At 42.3% G+C, this 22356-nt stretch overlaps 2 protein-coding genes across 3 annotated transcripts; both read right to left on the bottom strand.

The window, feature by feature from the left end:
* Positions 1-662: 662 nt before the first annotated feature.
* kctd5b (potassium channel tetramerization domain containing 5b) lies at positions 663-7969 on the bottom strand. Of its 2 annotated transcripts, XM_080833882.1 has the most exons (7): positions 7469-7969; positions 2899-3007; positions 2656-2747; positions 2003-2098; positions 1791-1895; positions 1104-1229; positions 663-932 (listed from the first exon to the last, which is right to left on the bottom strand). In XM_080833882.1, exons 1-7 carry the CDS (start codon positions 7691-7693, stop codon positions 903-905), a joined length of 783 nt encoding a protein of 260 aa, XP_080690008.1. In that variant the 5' UTR covers positions 7694-7969; the 3' UTR covers positions 663-902. The 2 variants fall into 2 exon arrangements, with proteins under 2 accessions (XP_080690008.1, XP_080690009.1); XM_080833883.1 differs by lacking the exon at positions 1791-1895.
* A 773-nt stretch (positions 7970-8742) lies between these two features.
* On the bottom strand, positions 8743-21996 carry pdpk1b (3-phosphoinositide dependent protein kinase 1b). Its single transcript, XM_080834281.1, has 14 exons — positions 21890-21996; positions 19935-20132; positions 19708-19750; positions 19445-19582; positions 18184-18328; positions 17996-18093; positions 17737-17812; positions 15713-15781; positions 15513-15609; positions 15258-15431; positions 11666-11889; positions 11502-11559; positions 10631-10783; positions 8743-10437 (listed from the first exon to the last, which is right to left on the bottom strand). Exons 1-14 carry the CDS (start codon positions 21911-21913, stop codon positions 10324-10326), a joined length of 1611 nt encoding a protein of 536 aa, XP_080690407.1. The 5' UTR covers positions 21914-21996; the 3' UTR covers positions 8743-10323.
* Between the last annotated feature and the right edge of the window lie 360 nt (positions 21997-22356).

Below are 22356 nucleotides of genomic sequence, written 5' to 3'. Positions count from 1 at the left end.
CAATAGCTTGATCAACAGAAGCACTGCAGCAAATGTACTCAAAATACAGACCGCTACAGCCTGTCGCTGAGCAGTGATCTGAGCCTTGGTGCTATAAACTTGTTTCAACAATGAGGCAGCAAGCTTGACAAATCTCTTCTGTTGTTTGGCTAACACTTCCTCCTTCTCATGTGAGCTAAATGCCTATGAGCAGCCTTAAACAGCACATTAAACTAATTTCCACTCTAGCAGGCTAAACAAACTCAGCCAGCTAGCTACCGTGCTAACCAATCATAATGATTTTACCCCCTATAGCGACAGTTGTATGCTATCCATAAGAAATGGAATGATTCTAAGAAAGCTGGACAATCTGTCTGTTCCCAGCTAGTGATCCCTGGAATGTTGTTCATGAAGCATCTCAAGGGACAAAGCACTGATAATTAGCAAGGTAAAGATACGGGCATGTGGAATGAGGAGAAGTTAAGGTTAAGATATTCCACATCAGTGCTTTCCATGCTGAGATGGTTGATGAACACAGGCCCTGATCTAGCCAGCAAGACCCTCCCCCTACCAACCCCCCCCCCCCCCCCCCCCGAAAAATAAATACATAATAAATCCAGTTGAACAGTCACCTAGAGGAAACCTCCTCCCCCTCCCCCAACCCTTTGTATTTACAGGTAAATGTTTACAGTCAAGTGAACAGAAGAAACACTGGACAGGAGCAAGGATTCCTCTTGCTTTGTCCTCTGTGGGATGGTGACATGCTGTCGGCTTGCTGATATGTTTTGTGTGTCCCTGGGTTTTTGGGCGTGTCCTTGGCATGTTCTGGCTCGTGTTTGTGGCGTGTTTTACACGTGCGCTGATACATTTTACGGGGAAGCTGATATGTGTTTGCATGTTTCAGTTGTGACAGGCACCTGCGCTCATATTCTGGAGCCACGCTCCTGTAAAATCTGCACAAACAAGAAATAACGGGTCAGAAAGACAGAGACATTACACCACAGATCCATGTGTAAACGATCCATGAGAGAATCACAAACACACAGCCCTAAGTTAAACAGAGGAATATGTGTTACAGCTGTTACATGCACAGCCTGGATACACAGCAGACTCGTACGCCTCACCTTTGCTTTCTCACTTGGCTGGCTGTTAGGGCCGTATGGTTGATTGTGTAGCTCCTTGGAGACCACACATAAGAACTCAGCCTGGTCCTCTGTGCCATAGTTGTAGGAGGAGCCAATGCTGACCAGCTGTGTAACACACACACACACACACACACACACACGCACAGACACAAACAAACACAGGAAAAGCATACACAGAGAATGAGTAACCGGTTTTAACATGAATAAAAACATAATCAACCCTTAAGCTATTAAGTGGTGCTCCTTTTTTCTAGTTGCAAAGAGATTAAAAAAGAAAGACAAAGAGTGACAAATGTAATTTTTAAAAAGACATGCAATGCGGAAAAATAACTTTCAATCAGTGACAGCTAAGAGAAGTAACTTCTAACGATCTCAAACTCAGACACACACACACATTTTCTTCGTGGTGCAGTGACATGCTCAGGCATGCCTGGCCTTAGCAACAATGAACCTGTTGCCAGGTGGTGGCTCCAGCTGGTAGCAGTGAACCGGAAACACAAACAAACACACACACACACCCAGGTCTACACAAACACACATTTACTAGTCAACATTACCTAAACTGAAACCACAGTGAAAAAAAAAGAGAAAAATAAATGTCCGCCTCTTGGAGGGGGCGGGGCATGCAGTAATTGGCGGGAGGCCAGAGAGGATTGTGGGACACACCTCTCCCCTTTTGGCAGGGTGAACAGGCTCCTCCCCCATCACCTCCCGAGACACAATCAGCAGAAACTCTGACTTCTGGGCCCGCCCATAACCTACACTGACAAGCTGCAACAACCAATCAGAGCACAAAGCAAGGCCCACGTCATCAAGAGCACGTGATTCCCTGAGAGATGGAGGGGCGGGGCGGTGGAGAACACTTTGCCGAAAGTTACCTGTTCAAACTTCCAGCCATCGGACATGGTGGAGACCATCTGAGTCAACTCCTCTTCCTGACACTGCAGCACCCGGTAGACATGCTTCACAGGCAGCTAGAAGCACAGCAGTGAAGGAGAGGGAGAGAAAAAGTAAAAAAACAGTGACTTCAAAATTCAACACACACATAGACCTGAACATGCCAGCCACACATCTATTTAAAAATGACCTGGGTCTGTGTCCCACCCCCCCTTCTTAATTTGAAATCTACCAGAACTGGGACTCATCCCATTAGACACAACCTGAAGTGTGAGTGGTGCACTCAGCGAGGAGACCAGGCCCACACGTGGCTAATCAGCTAAAGAGCCGCTCCAGTCCCAGGTGAGCAGCTCTCTCCCTTTTCTTTCTGTCTGCCTCTCTCAGCATGCCGAGAGTGCTTTTAGACTGATCAATAACAGAACATATTTTTCAACATGGAGTACAGCAAACTATATTCAAAGAAGCCTAGCAAACAACCACGGCTGAAATGAATTTGGACGCAGAGCTGTAAGATTAAAAAAAAAAAACGACTAGAAGTGGTGACCCAGTTGCATTAAAATCCCCAATATAGACATGTGTGTGTGAGAATCACTGTGTGTCTCTAGTGAGTGTGTGACAATGTGCGTTCTCTCACCTGTGTGGTTTTGGTGTCTCGTTCTCTGATCTTGTCTTTGATGAGTTTTATTAACGATGTGATGTTATAAAATTCGGCCTCTTCCAGGACCCCTTCAAAACACGCAAGCACATTGTGCATAGCACATATGAAATAACAAGCAAAATGTATGTGACTTGTTTGAGTAAGCCCATCAAAAAGTATGTGTGTGTGTGTGTGTGTGTGTGTGTGTGTGTGTGTGTATGCAGGAGAATGCATTCCTACCCTCCTCTGTAAGGTCTCGGTTCAGCACCAGCTTTCCATGTCTCAGGTAGTTGAGCACTGGCCCAAAATACACAGGATCTCTGTCAATCAGATATGCCCCAGAGTCATCCTAGAGAGAGATTGGGGAGAGGGTGCGGCGGGGTGAGAGAGAGAGAGAGAGAGAGAGAGAGAGAGAGGGCAGAGAGAGCAGAGAAGGAAGAGAGCATTAAAGCCATTAAACTTTAAGCAGTAGCACAGAAAGAAAAAAAAAAGAAGTGCGCTGGATTCACATGAGAACCCCCAGAGATCTCTCTAAAAATACACACACTCACTCACTCACACTGTTGCCCATGTCATATGCACACTTACAGGCACCCTTCTTTGCTCCCTCTCAAACACACACAATTCTAGAATTCTGTGGTATATTGCTAGAGCTGCAAGGGTAAATGGCAGGAGGCATTCTCTAGCTTAAATGGGTTTAAATATTAATGCACAGAGCAAGTCTCTGTGTGTAAGTGTGTGTGTGTGTGTGTGTGTGTGTGTGTGTGTGTGTGTGTGTGTGTGTGTGTGCATAGCCCAACAGTAACTCCCTTCTTAATGTGCAGTCAGGCTCTTCTCATGAATTATGGAGGCACATTTGAGCACATGCTTAAGCGCACACACACACACACACAGGCACACACAGAGAGCGCACCTACCCAGACATTCTTCCAGGCTCAAACACACTTTAAGCCACACAATTCATCCTATGTAATCTTTTAAAAGGTTAAATCAGTTAAATTGTCCTCTGCTTAAAATGTTTACTAAAGCTCAGGGAAACAATGTGTTGCAAGCATACCGGTACATGCTGTGTTTCATGTGACAAGACGACACATCCCCACTGCCCTGGTATGCTTCCAGTTTACAGAAGGCCCATAAGGACCAACTCCAATTGAGAGACATGATGCCGTGGTAAGATGTATTCCAAAATGACCAAGAATTTCTCAGTTGTGGTCAGGCACCAAAGCTGACTGTTCTTGCCATCTGTAAGCTTTCCGCTTTTTTTTAAAAATCTGATTCTCTCTCGTGCTTTGGTATGCTGGTATGGAATTTTGTGGGAATTGTACTTCAGGGTTAGGGTTAGCAGTTTTACCTTAAAATAACAATAAAAAAATTGGGGCGCTATCATGACATTTAATATGGCCTCCGTGCCATTGCCATAGCCAGGGTCCGTAGGCATATTACTGCGTTATGTAAGTTTGCCTGAAGCCGGCCGGTTACTACTGTCTGGCGAACTAGTAAGTAGCTAGGGTGACCATATTTGAGTTTGAGAAAAAGAGGATACTTTGTCGCGGGGGTGGGGGCATGGTAGTGTATAGCATACAGATGACCCTGCCTCCTCCCCCCGCAACGAGGTTTTGCCATCTTTTCTGCAGATGTCATGTGCTATTGTAAACAATGCAACTAGTCACTAGTTACATTGTTTACAACAGCACATGACATATGTGTAATGTGATGTTGTAAAGAATGCAATTAGTCACTAGTTACATCGTTAACAACAGCACATGACATCTGCATGTGGAAAAGATACTAGTTACTAGTGGAAGCGGCAAGGTGCTCCATGTTGCCAGATTGGAAATGGCAAAGTATCGTACCAAAAGCTCAAAATGATCGTCTTTGGGGGACAATTATCGTGCATCTTGCAACACTGAGCAGGCAGTCGATCAATGACAGTTCTCTCTACAGTCAGAGCTCGTGCAACAAGGTGGAACGTAAGGGAGATACCCTTTCCAAAACTTGTAAGGGCGTAGAAACTAGATTGTGAAAGACCCAGAGAAACACAAATATCCGACGAGGTAAAAGAGGATCATCTTAGAAGTAGCTCATTTGCTGTCTTGCTTTGTCTTGTGTTGCACTTGCTTTATGTTTGACTGTGTTAGGAAAGTTGTTGACTCACTAGTTTGTCATACTGTCAAAGTAGGCTAATTTCAAGAGGTTTCGCAAGGTTTAGCCGCTAGCATCTCGTTAGCAATTCCTCTATTGTGCTGCTTTAATTAACAATATCTGGACATGATTACTGAAGGACAACATATTGCAATACATCTCCTTACAATGCTCAACATATCACAAATGTTTAAATGTTTGTAATAAAATTGCATTATTGGGCTGTCATTCTGAAAACCAAGGACTGCTATTGAAGAAACCATTCTGCCCAAGCCATCTGTCAGGACAGCACATTTGCCACTCAGAGGTAGTGAAAGGGAAAGTGATGCGCTCATTCAGACGGTGGCGAACTGGTTAAGTTGACCTTTGGAAATTGCGTAAAATGTTCTGTCTATTTATTGTGAAGTTTTTCCTCAGGCTTTTTTTTTTAAAAAAGTCTTTTTTATTTTTATTTGATTCTTCTCCAAAAAAGTTTGAAAATCTATGTGGGAGATGATGCCAGATCATGACTTGTGAAATGTAGGCGGTTTTGTTTTTAACAAGTGGTGAAGTCCAAATCTTAATACTTTTACAGGCCACAGTTTCCCTTATTCAAATGAGTTTGTCTGAGGTCACTACTTCAATTCAACTTTGACTGACTGATGAGAAAACCACTTTATTTTTTACAGTAAAATCCATGAAAAAAGGGAACACTGTTGTCCTCTTTAACACAAACACATCCCACACTGAGAAAAAAAATATCATAGAATGTGGAAGAGTGAGAACAAAAAGAGATATGAATAAAGAAGATATAATTGCAGTTGTAACAGCAGTGGTGGTAGTAGTAATTAAAAGTACTAGTATGAGAGAAACTAGCATGCCATTGCCATGCTCGTTCCATATTCTACTAAATATCTACATTAGCAACTGAATGGCACATACATACCAATATCTAGGAGACTCTATGACAAATTCATCAAGAAATACTCGTTTATACAACATAATTTGTCAGAAGTATGAATGCAATGTAGATTGGACATTCGCAAGGAATGGCCCAGTAATATTCTCAAAGCAATACAGCAACAATGACAGCAATACATACATTAGCTAAATAAAATTAGGATTATGGAAATCCAAGACAGAGAGCAGCTCTTTACCGGCTAATCCCACCGCTGCTCTCTTTGGGTTAAACCATGTCATTATTCTGGATTTGGAGATTATTTGGAGATTACTGTCTGAGATTAAATTATGAGAGTAGGTGAGACACCAGGGGAGCAAGAGTATGCAGGATGACTGATAAACGTTTGGGGAATGCCCATGTCTTCGCCCCTCATTGTAAATAATCCTTTACTTTACACCGTTGTTCTACTTTATTTTGTGTAAAACAAAGGCAAATCTATTCCTAATCCTGGCAGTGCAGGAAACTGTGTGCAGGCGGTGCAGTCTTTCCCTTAGATGCAGGAAACAGGAAGATTAGAGAGTAAAAGAGAGACAGATGGCTCAGCAGCAGGATGATGACATCATCAAGACCCCCATCCCCACACAGGCTATCTAGCCAATGAAGAGAGAGCCATCAGCATGTCTGACCAGTTGTGAATGAGCATACAGAAATGTCCCAACACACATTATCTGTGATATCACAGGTATGTCCATGAAAAAACATCATGCTGAAACTAGCAAGTCTTCCATTCACCACTGCCGATAAATTGTGAAGGATGATCAAAAGATGATACAGGAGTTGTGCATGATTTTATTCCATGGCAATACAACTTAAATATCACTTGCGCACACATCCAACGTCCAGGGCCACCATACCCCTGGCAGATTGTGTGTGTGCGCAAAGCTTGGGTTATTTCGGCACCCCAGACAACAACAGAGGGTCTGTGTGGCTACAGCATGCAGTACGCACGCGCGTGGACACGAGCCCTATGTCAACCCCAAACTGAGTGAAAGCGGATTATCAAGACTCAAAAGGTCGAACGTCACATACAAAAATTGAATCCCATGCCAAATGCATTTCAGGACAATATTACAGGACCACTGCAGGGTTGTTTTACACGTTAAAATATTTAGTGTAGACAGTAATTAACAGTCTAATTGACGTTGGTACGTGCTAACGCAATCACACGAAGAGAAGCGGGCACTTTAACACCCAGCAAACTAGATCCCCCATGTGCCCAGCTACATTTTCATATTGTAACTGCAGCATCAATTTCTACCTCTGAAATATGGGCTAAATAATTTTAAGCTGTTTCCTCTAGAGTTAAACATTACTCGTTGAACACAGGGATTGTTAAGTCTAAACCACCTATACCATAATAAATTGATTTCTTAAAACTTTCGCTAAGTAAACTCAGCAGCACGACGGGCAGTTGGCAGACAGTCAAAGTAAAAGTAGGTTACGTCCATGGCGACATTTCAGGGTACACATGGAGTTTGTCTAGTTTATGGCATCCTATCGTAGCTGGATGATGTGCATTACACTTCACAAGAACTCCCGTTTTCCTTCTGACTCATTTATGAACCTCGGGAGCTATGGAATTATGTGCTATTTGACTTCAAGCTGAAAATTATTTCAACGCAAACTGTTCAGTGTTGCAGACGTTCAAACGTTCTATTGTTCGACTACTTTGTTCATCCGAACCTAAATATCTACTTTTTACGATCTGAGACAGAAGACTTTGCTTACCTTATCAGAGTCCAGATCGGGATCCGCCTGGCAAAGTCGATATAGAAACGACTTCGGATCCCGACAGAGGGTCTGTCGTGTTGTTAGGAAATGCGTTCCACCGACATTCAAACGGACCCATTTCGATGTTCCGTTAAAATATGTTGGGGGTTTACCACTCGGGGAAGACAGAACCGGACACCTCCTGCAGTCTTGTCCGCTGATATCACAGCTATTCTCGGCCATTCCGCTTCCTTGCCTTCTCTTCGATGAGTGGGGCGCCGGCAGGAAACGGCCAATGCGAGCGTTCCGCTCGGCAGACAAGCAGCGATGTGAAAAGACGGGGAGTGTCTTTTGTATTTATTTTACATGAGAAAAAACAGACACCATGGAACCCGCTCGAAACTTCACATTCGGTCTTTATCTAAAAGGTATTTCTGAATACGAACGTACGATGAAGGAAGCATCGATTCTTTGTCTTCACTTTGGAGTCCTCGAACAACTTCCAACTGTCCGGTATGCTTTGGGGTAGCTGTGGTCTAGGGGTAAACACAGCAAATTCCTCATGACAGCTCCTGTGCATACGGTCATTATCTCTCCCGCAGGGGGTTGGGCTACTTGGAGATTCCTGAACTGACCGCCAGAGGGCTGTCTGAGGAAACCCCGCCCACACAGCAAGCTCCACTTTCGGTTGCATGAGACTTCATGTGGCTAGAATTAACTGTATATTCTATGTAGCAGCATGAAGACATAATTTTAGAGATCGGATTAAAACGTATAACATCCAGTAGACTACGTACTAAGAAAAACGAAGTGGCGAGTTCAACGAAAACCAGCGATTGAAAGCATACCTCGTCTCCACATTCAATTAGGGCTGTTTTGTTCCCTATATGTGTCAGCAAAAAAAAAAAAAAAGGTATCTGGAAGTACACTTCATAAGTTCCACCACTCAATAACAACGGAAAGGGAGAATACGAAATGAGAAGTGTAGGGAAAAGACCAGTTTGGGTTATTTCTCAGCAAATTAAAAGGTAATATTCAAATCAATGTTAGACGTTAAGGTTTTTGTTTCCAAACGAGGATTTGTGTAACAACACAAGTGATTGCCTCTTTTTTTATGTATTCTATGTGAAAACAGTGAATTCTGCCAAACTCCAACCAATTTATATTCATGGTATGATTTAAATATGTACACCTAACTTTGCACAGTTCCATAACCAACCTGTATACCTAAACATGCACTAATACCCCAATATTTGATGTCAACAGGAGAAACAAACACACAGAGAGGCATGGTCTGTCGGCCTAAACCCCTACATGCTTTATTTCAGCTCTAGGTGGCGCTGCAGAATAGCAGTCTTCACCGTGGCAACGAGACAGGCTTCAAATGATCAGAAATATGATTAAATCACTGAGCAAATAGAAAATGTATATGATATAGTAAGAAAAAAAAGCTGTAAAATATCATAGTTTACAATAATTCTTCACATTCAAAGGCTTTACATCTCAAAACATACACACAGCATGGCCCCCGAATATGACTTCAATCCAAATATGATTTTTCATATATTAGAATTTAAATAACACAGAATGACTAGAGGCTAGAATAGTAGCCATCCAATAACCTTATACAAGAATAAAAATACAAAACCTGGATCCTAGCATCGTTGCATTTCTCGCGTCAGATTTCAATATTACATCATCTGTACATCACAGTTCTCCCTGCTCCCCTAGCCGAGAGAGGAGAGGGAGAGATACACAAACGCAACCATCTGCCGCCTTTCCTTTAAAACGCCCCAGGGAGACAGGACACACACTCACTCAAGCGCATACCACCCACCTTATACACAGTGTACTCACTGCTCACAGGCACACCAATCAACTCACACACACTCACACTCACAACCATTATCCCCTCCCCATCGTAGAGCCTTAGACTAGAGGGGGAAAAAACAAACAAGAAGAAAGAAAAGAAAAAAAAAGAAAAAAAAAAACAATGAAATCAGTCGTGCCATTGGCTCAGGGCTGATGTGTAACCCTTGTGGACACACCCCTTTAGAACTACATTTCCCAGAGTTCTGCAGTGATTGTTATAGGGGGGAGGTGATTGGATGATTGGGACACGTGGGCGTTTCAGTTGGGTTTTGCTCCTGGGGTGAGTTTTGTTCAGGATGAGGCTGTTTGGAGGAAAGGACCAAATGAAGACCAGAAAACATTCTAAACACTCATCCAATCATATCAGTAAGACCATCTATGGTGGCCAATGAAGGGAAAGGACCCGCCTTAATTCTAATGGTGACCAATCGGATCAGAGCTGAGGGTGAGGGCTTTTGCATTCTTGAAGAAGGGTGAAGTTAACGACAGAAGTTACACATAGGTATGGGACAATGAGCAAAAGAGAGGGCAGGGGAACAATCCAGAGAATGAGATGACACAAGGATGACGGTGGAAGTAATTTTGAAATATGAACTACTTTAAAAGTCATCTCATTTTTCTGGCTGGGTCGGTAAGTGTGAAATTTGAGGAAAATGGCAAAACATCAAGACTACCGACTCAATGCCATACTACCCTAACTTCCAAATGCCACACTACCTTAAAACTGACCTGTGCACTAAAATATTACTTGGCATACAGGACAGCAAGAATGGGATAAAAAAAAAAAGAAAAAAACGTAGGTATTCCAGAGTATTCTGATGCACTGCGAGAGAGGGGACTAGGGGGTAGAGGATAGAAGGAAGAGAGCAACAATGAAAATGAGAGGAGATGGAGTCTACTCTAGAAACTGCACTAGTTAAAGGTGCAGTTTTGGGACTGTCTCTGTTCTGTAATTGGCCGAGAGGGATGTGGGGAGGTGTGGCCGAGGAGAATCTGCACTCCTATAGGCCAGGGTTCTGGTGCTTATGGTAGATCTTCCTCCAGACTTCCTGGATCTTCTTACACCATCTGTCAGCGTTACCGCTGGGGTCCATCAGATAGTATGTCCGGTTAGGCTGTGAAGACAAGAGAAAAAGCATTAAACTAATACAACGCAAGTGTGCTCTAACTGACCAGACGTAACCCACATTCATTTTAGTAACCTTCTCAATGTTTATATAGTTTAATAGCTCAGTTTAATAGTTAATCACTCTTGCTGTAGCCCTGCCATATGTGAAAATGGAATGACTAAATGGACTGTCTGTTTACCGTGTGAACAAAGAACGTTTTGAAGTTCTTGGCTTCTGGCCGAAGCTCTGGAGACCAGGGAATCTCCCCCTTGAGAACCTTGTTGACTGGATCCACATAGTACAGGTGAGGGCCTTCAGTCAGGAGTAGTTGCCTTCGCCGCGCAAATAGGCCCTGGAGTGACAATGGAATAAAAACATAGGTTAAAAGGTGGTATATGTAAGAATTTCAGATTGAACCATTGAAAATGTAACTTGAAATAGCAGCAGAAAGTGAAGACTATAACCTTTTTGACGTGATGTCAAAAAATGCCTATGCTCTGTGTCGCCCAGATATCTACTAAAGTGAGCATGCCAACCAGCTAGAACAACTCCAGCAGCTTTCATGGTGGTAACTTTGTACATCAAGAAACGCTAGTGAGTCACTGTAGTGAAAACAGCAGGGGAAAGCAATTGTGCGAATGCATTTGTTTACGAATGCACTTGAAGTACGCATGGCAATCCTGTAGTTATCAACAACCACTCCGTAGCAAGTCCATCAGCTAGCTCAAAGCCTGAGTGCTTAAACAAAGACCTACAGTGGTCAGTTTGCCTCGACTGAATTAATGCAACATAAAGATATCAAACGATGTTGATGGAGACACTAGTGGTACCCTAGATATGTTTCAATCATATAATTGCTTTCATGCTACACATAGTCCTTACCCTCCACCACCATGGCCAAACCTTTTGGTTACTTCTGTGAAGGGAGGGTTAACATATGTAGTTACATGTGGCTCCCAATCTGGCTGTCGGTCTTAGATGTACTGCCTGAAGAGCTAAAGACACTGAGTTGCCAGGAGAAAGCTAGGCATCAAAATACTTATATAACGAGAGTGGAGCTTTTCCCATACCTTGCGTTTGTCTACAGGGCCCATCTTCAAGATAAGATTGTTCTCTACAAACTGGTGCCTAAAACACATAAAAAAAAGAGGGGTGAGATACCCTGGCATTGAGTCACAAGATGGTTTAGGGCCAAATAACGAGTGTGAGTAAGACTGGCTGGTTATCTGAATACCATGGGTTGACGGCACACTGTTTGTCAAGCAGCAGGCGCTTCTCCTCATCACTAAATAGCAAGTCCAGTTCCATGCTGTTGCTGTCCAGATCGTGAATGAACTGATCCACGGACAGGGTTGGGTTGTACGTGGGGGCAGGACTGGGGACTGAAGCAGGTGTAGGAGGAGCCTCCACTGCCGGAGTTACCTGCATATTGCTGAACTGGCTCAGGAGGTCATCATACTGCGGGGTAAGAGGAAGATGAGAAGAAGAAGTGAAAAGAGGTCATTTAATTAAGGACGTAATTAGTGTGTAATAATAGTATCCTGTGTGTCTTGATGGGCTTTTTATAGAGAGGTTTGCATGTGCAGACACACTGGACTGGTACATGGATGATGACCTCAGGCTAAAATGAGTTATCTTACAGATGCAATACAGGAAAAGAGTTCTTTCTTTAGGGCCTTATACATGTGCCACTGAGATCAGATCAGTTTATCGTATCGTATTCGCGTGTAGGTGTGAAGATTTTCAAGGGAAACGGCTCTTGTCGTTACCTGTATACATGTGCAAAATGTGAAGCTGTTACATTGCCTCGGGCATGCGCAAAGACCACGGAGATGTGCTCCCACCTGGTTTGTTACTAACAACATCAACGTGGATCCGCATCGGGCACAGGCAGTGTAGTGGCTTAAAGTTCCCTTCTTTCTATCAGCATATAGTTCTTAATATTTTCTTTGAATAACCACTCTCAACAACTGTTTCAACAACGGTAGAAAATTGTGTTTGCTCCATCTTTTACTGGACTCATAATTATATGACAGTGGTATTAGTTACAGTTGAGATACCCGAAATAACTTGCATGCGCAGCAATCCTGAGACGTGATTTTTAGTTTGCACATGAATACTAACGTCTTCTTTGATCCCAGGAAATTTGAGCACATAACCCATCTCCCTTACGGAGATATTGGCGAAAGTTGTTTAACCTACTTCATTGCAAACGTCTAGTTTTTCAAACGTGTCTAGTTTTTGTGCAGTAGTGAATAGAGTCTCAGTCTACTACACCATACATAGCATATCATGTTTGTAGAAAATGATTAAGGTGCAACAAATGCCAATAAGCATATTTAAATTAAATGATTCACATTGCAAGCAAAATGGTGCGGCTGGAGCACAGGGAGGGACAACGGTGACGCAGTTTGGATGTAGCGACAAACATTTATGTGCTGTAACAAACAGTGTTAACCAGTATGTGAGTAACGTGGCTTTTATTAAAACATAGCGTGTGTAATGTGTAGCTATTTCATTCCGTTTATTAACCTTTCCGGCTGTCTTTATTACTAGCCAGCAGCAGACGTAAAGGAAAGGGAGCATTTTACTCCCCGGCAATCTCTCTACAAACTTCCATATAGACGCGGGATCAGCAGAGGAAAATCTACTTTCCTTTTGGGAGAAACCAGGCCAGTCGTTCCCACGACTACAGCACCTTGCAAAACGAATTATATGCGTTCCAGCAACAGGTGCTGCGAGTGAGCGTTCCTTCAGTGCAGCAGGGCGCGTTATAGAAGCCAGGCGCTCTCGCCTGAATCCTGACACTGTAGATGCTATTTTATTCCTGCATAGTGCTAAGACAAATTCTAAATAGAATGAAGGTTAGGCATATCAGCAGAGGTATATTTTGGTTACATTAGGATGGCTATGTTTATAGCTTGCGTTTTAGGCGCACCACAATGCCAAGAAGTTTGTCGCGACTGTAATGGCATATTTCATTGTGGGGGTGATTGATAGCTTAAGGCTTACAGACACGGTGTTTTCCGATGTTTTACTGAGTCCTCTCTGTCTCTATCACACACACACACACACACACACACACACACTCTAACGGAACCAAAAATGTTTAAATGAAGTGACATCCCTCAAATGTCGCGTCTCCCGCAAACCTGCAAGCTATGAGTCAGCTGTCAGTATTGGAAGAAGCCTTAAAGTCTCGAAGATGAAACTTCCTGGGTTATTTTGTTTCCTTAGGCTATTAGTTATATTTTAAAACAGCCAGTCACATTGTAGCCTACCACTCATGGAATAAGGAATTTCAAAGAGATGAAGTGAACTTTCTAGCCTCTAACTTTCTAGCCTCCTGTCACCGTCTCCCCCCAGTCACGCACAGCCTCCCCCATGACACATCGGCCTGATTTGACACGCCCTTTTCTAAGCCGTACGATCATGGTAAACCACCTCTCTCGAAAGCTTCAGACGATCGGCGGAAAAACTAACGGTTTACATCTAGACCCCTTATACATGAGGCAATTGTAACACGTTCGCGAGTTTCTATCGTGGTAGAAGCGATGTAACAGCTTTACATTGACGCATGTATAAGGGGCTTTTGAGTCACATACACAAAGATAAGAATGTTTGTGGGTGCACTTGTGTTAAGCAGTAGAGTTTTGGTCTAAAAGGCATGCCAAACCCCTCCAAATGCCAGAAAGAGTACAGCTGGCACTAACAGAAGTTTTATTGCATGCTAATTTATGTCGATATAGTTAGCGATGCAGTGCTGTGAAAGCTTTTCTTGCACTTCTGTGAGTAGGTCCTTCTCAGACGACAGTACTAGATAGGGCATAGCCTGAATGATTAATGGGTTTATTTGTCCTTCGTGTGACCATATACCAAAATGAATTACCTACAAAAACATACCTCAATAGTGGTTAAATTCCTGCATGTGGTTGCCCTAAAGACACTATTACATCACAATAAACTTTTAACGTAGGTTTAATGTCTTGAACGACACCCTCAATTGATGAAACTTGAAACTAATGAATTGCAATACAAACAAACCTCTCGTTCTATTCCACATTATTCTCAACATATGTGCAAGTGAGACATTCCCTCAACTGAAAGTTTTAGCTTTTCTACTAGATAAAACAACAGTTTTGTCATTCTCTTCTACAAAATAAACACTTTCACTAGGGTGGTGAAGAACAATCCTCCGCCACTTACATAAACCTTGTTTTGTTTCCAGCTTCAAAGCAACTATCGTTATCATAAAACTTTGCTAGCTAGATAGTTATCACCTTCTGAACCACAAATTGTGAAGGCAAAGCATTCTGATTATTCATGTCATGGCAATTACACTTCAGAAGGACTTGATAGGCTTTTATTTGCCTTCCTAAAACTAGCTCACTATTGTTGGCTTATTTCAGATTTTCAAATGAGTAAATAGGCCAACTGTGCCCATAGCCTCCACATAGCAGACACAACTCTACTTGGATGGGTTCAAATCATAGGCTAAACTGTTGTTTGTGAAATATTTAGGCCCTAAGCTAATGTAGGTAGCTATAGCAGGCTTGAGTAGCAAATAGAAGAGCTGCCAAAACTCACTTTAAAAGGGCAAAATGAACCTGTTACATGAGCGAAGAGTTGTGTACCAGCTTAGATCGTTTCTTGAGCCTTTTAAAATGCAATTTACTCTTCACTCCAGTAAACTCCAGTTCCAATCCAGTTTATATTAGCTGTGAGGGAGGAGGATAGCTAAAATTGAGGGTCTCTACGCTTTCACCCAAATTAAGTGAATCCATTGCACATTATGTGAACTTGTGTCTGCGTGTATGTATACTCACGTTGCCATAGCAGTCCTCGTCATCTTCTGACATAGCAGGCAGGTAAGCGTTGAGTTTGGGTGGGATATGGAGGTGCAGGTCTCCCCAAGAAACTGACTCGAAGAAGGGGTGAGACTTCAGAGGCCCGTACCCGTCCATCTCCTCACAACCAATCCGCTTTGCAGGATCCAACAACTGGAAGCGAAACAGAAAAAGGGTCAGGAAAAAAGCAACATAGTGAAATCTGTAACTTAACACTGGAGTTAACATTCTCACCAGAAGCTGTTCTACCAAGTCCTTGGCTTTGGGGAAGAATTTCTCAGGGAATTCATACTCCAACTTTATAATCTTCTGGAATATAAGATACTCATTTCTGGAGAGAGAGCAGAACAGAAAAAGGCCCATATGAATAGTGTTTCAGCTGTAGAACCCTCCCAACTCTAGTGGTGCTGGATGACTAGATGAAGTGGACTTACCCAGCTCTGAATGGTGGTAACCCAGCAACCAGTTGGTAGATAATGCAGCCAAATGCCCAAAGATCGGAACTGTGGAAGAGAAAGAAAACCAAGTAGATTTACGAGTTACAACCAAAACATATACCATAATCACCAAGACAACAATATAAGAAGCAATGTGATGCCAACAGATCAGACCTATTGATTTGCCACTATATCTGGGCAACTTATGTATGTAATGCGTTAAAAAGCTGAACCTAAAAGTGAAAGTGAAATCTTGTGAAGTATAAAGTTACCCAATGAGGTTAAGAATAAGTGTCACCTTTTCACACATACAGCCGCGGAAAAAATTAAGAGACCACTTCAAAATGATCAGTTTCTCTGGTTTTACTATTTATTGGTATGTGTTAAAGTAAAATGTACATTTTTGTTTTATTCTATAACCTACTGGCAACATTCCTACCAAATTTCAAATAAAAATATTGTCATTTAGATCATTTATTTGCAGAAAAATGACAATTGGTCAAAATAGCAAAAAAGATGCAGTGTCTTCAGATCTCGAATAATGCAAAGAAAACAAGCTCATTCATTTTTAAACTACACAATACTAATACTTTAACTTAGGAAGAGTTCAGAAATCAATATTTGGTGGAATAACCTTGATTTAAAATCACAACTTTCATGTGTCTTGGCATGCTCTCCACCAGTCTTTCACATTGCCGTTGGGTGACTTTATGCTACTCCTGGCGCAAGAATTCAAGCAGCTCGGCTTCTTTTCATGGCTTGTGACCATCCATCTTCCTCTTGATCACATTTCAGAGGTTTTTTTATGGGATTCAGGTCTCGAAATTGGGCTGGCCATGACAGGGTCCTGATCTGGTGATACTCCATCCACACCTTTACTGGCCTGGCTGTGTGGCATGAAGCATTGCCCTGCTGGAAAAAACACTTCTCAGAGTTGGGGAACATTGTCAGAGCAAAAGGAAGCAAGTTTTTCTTCCGGGACAACGTTGTACTTTGCCTGGCTGAGGTTTGTAAAAAACCATAAGGATTGAACCAAAGCCGACTGGAGGGTCTCCTAGTTCGTCTTCTCTGATGAGTCCAATTTCACAGTAGGTGCAAGACTCTGTGGCTTGTAGGCCTCTCCAGGTCTCCGTCTAACCATCAGACGACCATGTGTTGGGCAAAGCTGAAAATTGGACTCATCAGAGAAGACGAACTAGGAGACCCTTCAGTCCGCTTTGGTTCAATCCTTATGGTCTTTTACAAACCTCAGCCAGGCAAAGTACAACGTTGTCCCGGAAGAAAAACTTGGTCCTTTTGCTCTGACAATGTTCCCCAACTCTGAGAAGTGTTTTTTCCAGCAGGGCAATGCTCCATGCCACACAGCCAGGCCAGTAAAGGTGTGGATGGATTATCAACAGATCAGGACCCTGTCATGGCCAGCCCAATTTCGAGACCTGAATCCCATAAAAAAAACTCTGAAATGTGATCAAGAGGAAGATGGTTGGTCACAAGCCATGAAAAGAAGCCGAGCTGCTTGAATTCTTCCGCCAGGAGTAGCATAAAGTCACCCAACGGCAATGTGAAAGACTGGTGGAGAGCATGCCAAGACACATGAAAGTTGTGATTTTAAATCAAGGTTATTCCACCAAATATTGATTTCTGAACTCTTCCTAAGTTAAAGTATTAGTATTGTGTAGTTTAAAAATGAATATGAGCTTGTTTTCTTTGCATTATTCGAGATCTGAAGACACTGCATCTTTTTTGCTATTTTGACCAATTGTCATTTTTCTGCAAATAAATGATCTAAATGACAATATTCTTATTTGAAATTTGGTAGGAATGTTGCCAGTAGGTTATAGAATAAAACAAAAATGTACATTTTACTTTAACACATACCAATAAATAGTAAAACCAGAGAAACTGATCATTTTGTAGTGGTCTCTTAATTTTTTCCGCGGCTGTATTTTCAAAGACACAGGCTTCACACCAGCAACGGCAATACATGTCTGACTGCGTCTGTGTTTGTGCAAAGACCTTACCTTTTACAGGCAGATTTCTCAGTCAGAAGCTCCGGGGACACGTACTGAGCTGTTCCAACAAAAGAGTTTGCCCTTGCTGCAGTGCAAGAACACATAGTCAGTGCATCACATAAGAGAGAACTTTACACAGCCAAAATCAAAAGACAAATCCTTAACAGATAGCAGAACCAGACACTGACAGACCACAACAGACGCGTGCGTGTGTGTGTGTGTGTGTGTGTGTGTGTGTGTGTGTGTAGAGGTATGTGCATGCATTCACCCTGTTTGCAGTCTGAAGAGAGCTGCTTTGCTGTGCCAAAGTCGGTGATCTGAATGTGCATCTCCTCACTGAGCAGAATATTCTCGGGCTTGAGGTCTCTGAAATGCAAAGACATCAGAACACATCACAACTTCATCCACGCAACAAACACACATGAATCCACAAAGAATTCCGTGGCACACACACACCTGTGTATTATTCCTTTCTCATGCAGGTACTCCAGCGCAGACACAATCTCAGCTGAATAGAATCTTGTGCACGTCTCATCAAATGAGCCGATCTTACGGATGTATTTCAGTAACTCCCCATTTTTAGCATAACTCAGGCCAAAGTCTGAATAGTTGTTAAAGAATACAGACTTCAGAACTGGTACAGTATTACAATACAACATAGTTTTGCGCAAATCTGTCCACCTGTGTGTTGTCTATTTGTAAAACATAATAACTTAAGGCCAACACCTACTGGTGGCAACATACAATAACGTTGTTACTGTCAAAACGGTGAAAGCAAAGCATTAGTTAGTGATTGTTTAAGGCATAACAATGACAGACAAACAGCGTTACAGTGCAATTTCAAGTGACAAATGGTTAGATAGATATTACTATGCCATCAAGTCATAATTTTTATTAGCCAACAACTACATAAGCTGGGTAGCTTATATATAGTTTACTAGTGGCAACAGTTGCTAAGGAAAGAAAAATCATGCTTCTGATCCACAGGCCCGTTGAAGTCGGATCAAATGGTTAAAAGCGTTACGAATACGCAGATTCAATTTAAACAAAGCCATTTCTATGGACCTGACACTCAAGAAATAGAACCATGTTCTATACTTTGGTGTTGTCGTGCACGTGCCACCAGTGGGCGTTTCCCAGTTAAGAAGAACTAAGTTCTAAACTCTGGCATCTCTTGATGCACTTCAGACACCGCCAGTGAGTGTTGGCCTTTATGACATCAGACATATACCAGGGAATAAACTGGCAGACATGGGGCCTTTGCTTAATAGATGACCTTTACAGCCAGGATCCAAGGAGTGAAACGTACAGTTTGACTCTGTCTGAAAAAAATTATCCTATCTGTTTTACACTAGTACATTTATACTACCTTGAAGTGTAGAAATCATGACAAATTATAAAAGCAGAGGTTCTGCTGAATACATTGATACTAATCACTTGGGGCAGAAACCAAGGGGATATTAAAAAGTAAGAACATGGTTTTGATTGCAAAGGGTTAAAACTATCTAAATGCAAACACATAATGTATTTTTCTTACACCGTTATATCATTAAATGACAGATGGATAAACCCATCAAAAGGATTATATCAATACCTAGGCTCAAAATCCTTCCAATGAAAAAAAGAAAAAATAGCTTAAAGATTCAGCAGGTGTGTGTGTGTGTGTGTGTGTGTGTGCTTGTGTTTGAGTTTGCTTGTGTGTGTGTATGAAGGATACAGAGTTTCTCTTCATCCTGAAAAGTGAAATAGAGTTTGACGAAGAAGGGATGATCGAGGCTTGACATCACGTCTCTCTCCCTCTTCACATACTGGGCCTTATTCTCTTTCATGATGTGGCGCTTTTCCAGAATTTTAACTGCAACAAAACATTATAGGTTTACAATGGCAAACACTTGAGACTAACACAAGTTTATCATAGACATTCACAAACAGAAACATATTAGAAATGTTCCACTGCAAAATTTCAATGTATATCCTTACTGGCATATTCCTTCGCTGTTGTATGTTCCTTTGCAAGGACAACCTACCAAGAAAAAAGGACAACAATGTAAATGTAATATAAACAACATCAACAAAAAAAATCAACAATTCACAAAATAAAATGGTGAGCATTTCAACCTTCAGATAATGACTGTCAGTCTACACCACAGTATAGGGAACTACAAGAGTAGAACACTGCATTCAAGATAAGAAAACTGTGTACATACAGTAGAGAAGGAGCCCTCTCCCAAGATTTTGCCAAATCTAAAATCCTCGGATCTCTTCTTGCGAGGTTGGGCGGGCTGGGGAGGTGCGACTTGACCCTCCATGCTGTTGCCGGGGAGACGTGGCGTGTCCTGCTGACCTCTTACCATGGATGGACAGGGGCAGTGAACAACAGAGGAGTGGAGGGGTGCAACATCATACTAAAAAGAGGAAGGGAGACAGAGAGATAAACATTGACCATGTAGTACATGTAGGTGTTGCACTGGTTACATAACACACTTTGTAGACACAGACTAAGCTTCATACACCAACAGGCAAACAGGTGCATCACTAGTTCACATGGACATGCAAAACCTTATCTGCTCATTATTACATTCCCCTCCCATGCCATTACCCCAGCTACATGTTTCAACAGTAAAGAACCTTGGCCCAACCTCGAACAGTCACCAACGGCCTTTGACGGTCACAATAAACAAGATAAACACAAATACAGGCGGGAGCCATGCCAATGCCATTCAAGGAGATCCAGCTGGCTAAGCAGACATTATAGCCTACCTACAACTAGCTTCTTGCGGACAAGAGACACGTCACGTTAACTATGTGATTGTATAGCTTAGCTTGCCTTGGCTACCTGATCCCATCCATGATGCTGTTAGCAGCCCTCCATTGCGAATTACAATGTCGTAGGTGGCTAGCTAGCAAAGTGACGAATTTAACATGAGGCCGTCCACGATACTGCACTGTTATTGGTAAAAACAACTTGGCTAGCTGGCCATATTAGCCAGCTGGTAGGTCATGTTCAAAGTCCTCGCTAACTTTCCTATAAATTGATCATTCATAAAACACCACACACACAAATCAAGATCATTCAAGCGTTAAACTTCCTCATTAAAGAAAATGAGCTGAGGTGAGCTAACCTTAGCACGCTGGACAGATTGCTGCCGTTATAAGATCTTCGCTACTGCTACTAAACTAGCAAACGCTAGCTCCCCAAAGGTAGCGAACATACCATATAACAACCGCCAGCTGCCGATTTCACGAAAATGGCCAATCACTTAGAGTATACGCAAGCTAAGTTTTTAACAGAACATTACACTCACATGGACCACCTCCCTGTTTAAGTCAAGTAAACTGTGAAAATGATAACCATGCCGGATAATTGCATTTCCCAACAGAACTAATTAATAAGTATAATGTTTCTTATTAACTCACTGGTGGCTAATGTTAGCTAGTTACACTAGCTAGGATAGTTTCATTCGCTCGCTCAACTGACATGAACACTAGCTTGGCGATTAAATTAGCTAGTTAGGGTAGCGACCTTAGATATTTTGAGTTGCAATCTATGTTAGCGGGTTATGTTGCATACATTACAAGTCTCTTGGTACCACGATATTATAAACAAAATCAAATTTAGTTTAGAGACCCATCAATTGCTGCTGATTAACTTGGACAGCTTGACTGTTTGTTAACTCCACATAGCTCCTTCGTGTATGCTAAAGTTGACTCATAAGTTCGCACAAGTGCGTTGGATCATGCTAGTCGCTAGTTAGCTATCGTTAGCTTAAAGAGTGTTTGCTTACAGGATAACAAGAGGTAAGGCCACACACACGACCTACTGTAAACACAACACTGGCAAACCCCGTGCTTAAGGTAACCAAACAAACCAATGATGTAATATATGTTTTAAACAGACAGATTAAAGTAACCTATTAATAAAGGGTTTGAAACTTTCCATACGCCAAAGCAAAGTAAGATCTTAAACACTAGCAACTAGCACAACAATTTCGCCGAAGGTCCTTCTGGGTTTTGGTTTGCTAGGTAAGGTTAGCTAGCTAGCTAAGGCTAACCATCGCGTCTCGAGTAAGGGCCTACAGAAAATGTTCTTTTACAGTTGACATACTATATATCACGGGCAACGGCTTCGAATCAGCATTTATTGAAGAGTCACAATACTTACAATCTGACTTGTGGCTCTTGCCATGGAAGTTTTCCGCGAGTATTTATTTGGATTAAATAATTACAGAGCTTGTAGTCATGGCTGCCTCTGCGCCTTCATTTTCCAGCTGTGACGTCATTCCACAACAATGTTACCGCAGTCGAGAGGATCGAGCACCACCTGCTTGTGTGCGCCCCCTTGTGATGAAGCCCGGAGCAAGATTTAGGCTGACAGTTGGGTTTTGGTCATGACACGATATAGGCTAGGTGCACGAAATACTCAGTGTGGGCTGTTTGTTTCCTGTTTAGCCAGGTGTGTTTGAACCTGCCACTATTCTGAATGTAATTAGTGTCTACACGTCCTTCTTTATCGTAATGCTGATTCACTAGGTGCAACACCTAACCAGGTCCGTGTAGACGCTAATTGCATTCAGAATAGCGGCAGGTTCAAATACACCTGGCTAAACAGGAAACAAACAGCCCACACTG

Source organism: Sprattus sprattus (genome assembly GCF_963457725.1).
Source record: "Sprattus sprattus genome assembly, chromosome: 3".
Taxonomy (NCBI): Eukaryota; Metazoa; Chordata; class Actinopteri; order Clupeiformes; family Clupeidae; genus Sprattus; species Sprattus sprattus.
The sequence above is the reverse complement of the archived record's forward strand: the minus strand, read 5'-3'. Positions and strand labels throughout refer to the sequence as shown.

Excerpts from the sequence above, each read along its gene's own strand:
- kctd5b (XM_080833882.1), bottom strand. The coding sequence starts at position 7,693 with ATGGCCGAGAATAGCTGTGATATCAGCGGACAAGACTGCAGGAGGTGT. Across the intron at positions 3,008-7,468 it reads CCGATCTGGACTCTGATAAG|GATGACTCTGGGGCATATCT; the intron begins GTAAGCAAAGTC and ends ATCTCTCTCTAG. Across the intron at positions 2,099-2,655 it reads GAGACACCAAAACCACACAG|CTGCCTGTGAAGCATGTCTA; the intron begins GTGAGAGAACGC and ends CTGTGCTTCTAG.
- pdpk1b (XM_080834281.1), bottom strand. The coding sequence starts at position 21,913 with ATGGCAAGAGCCACAAGTCAGATT. Across the intron at positions 18,094-18,183 it reads GAGAAAGGAATAATACACAG|AGACCTCAAGCCCGAGAATA; the intron begins GTGTGTGTGTGC and ends TTTGCATTTCAG. Across the intron at positions 11,560-11,665 it reads CAGTGTGCCGTCAACCCATG|GCACCAGTTTGTAGAGAACA; the intron begins GTATTCAGATAA and ends TATGTGTTTTAG.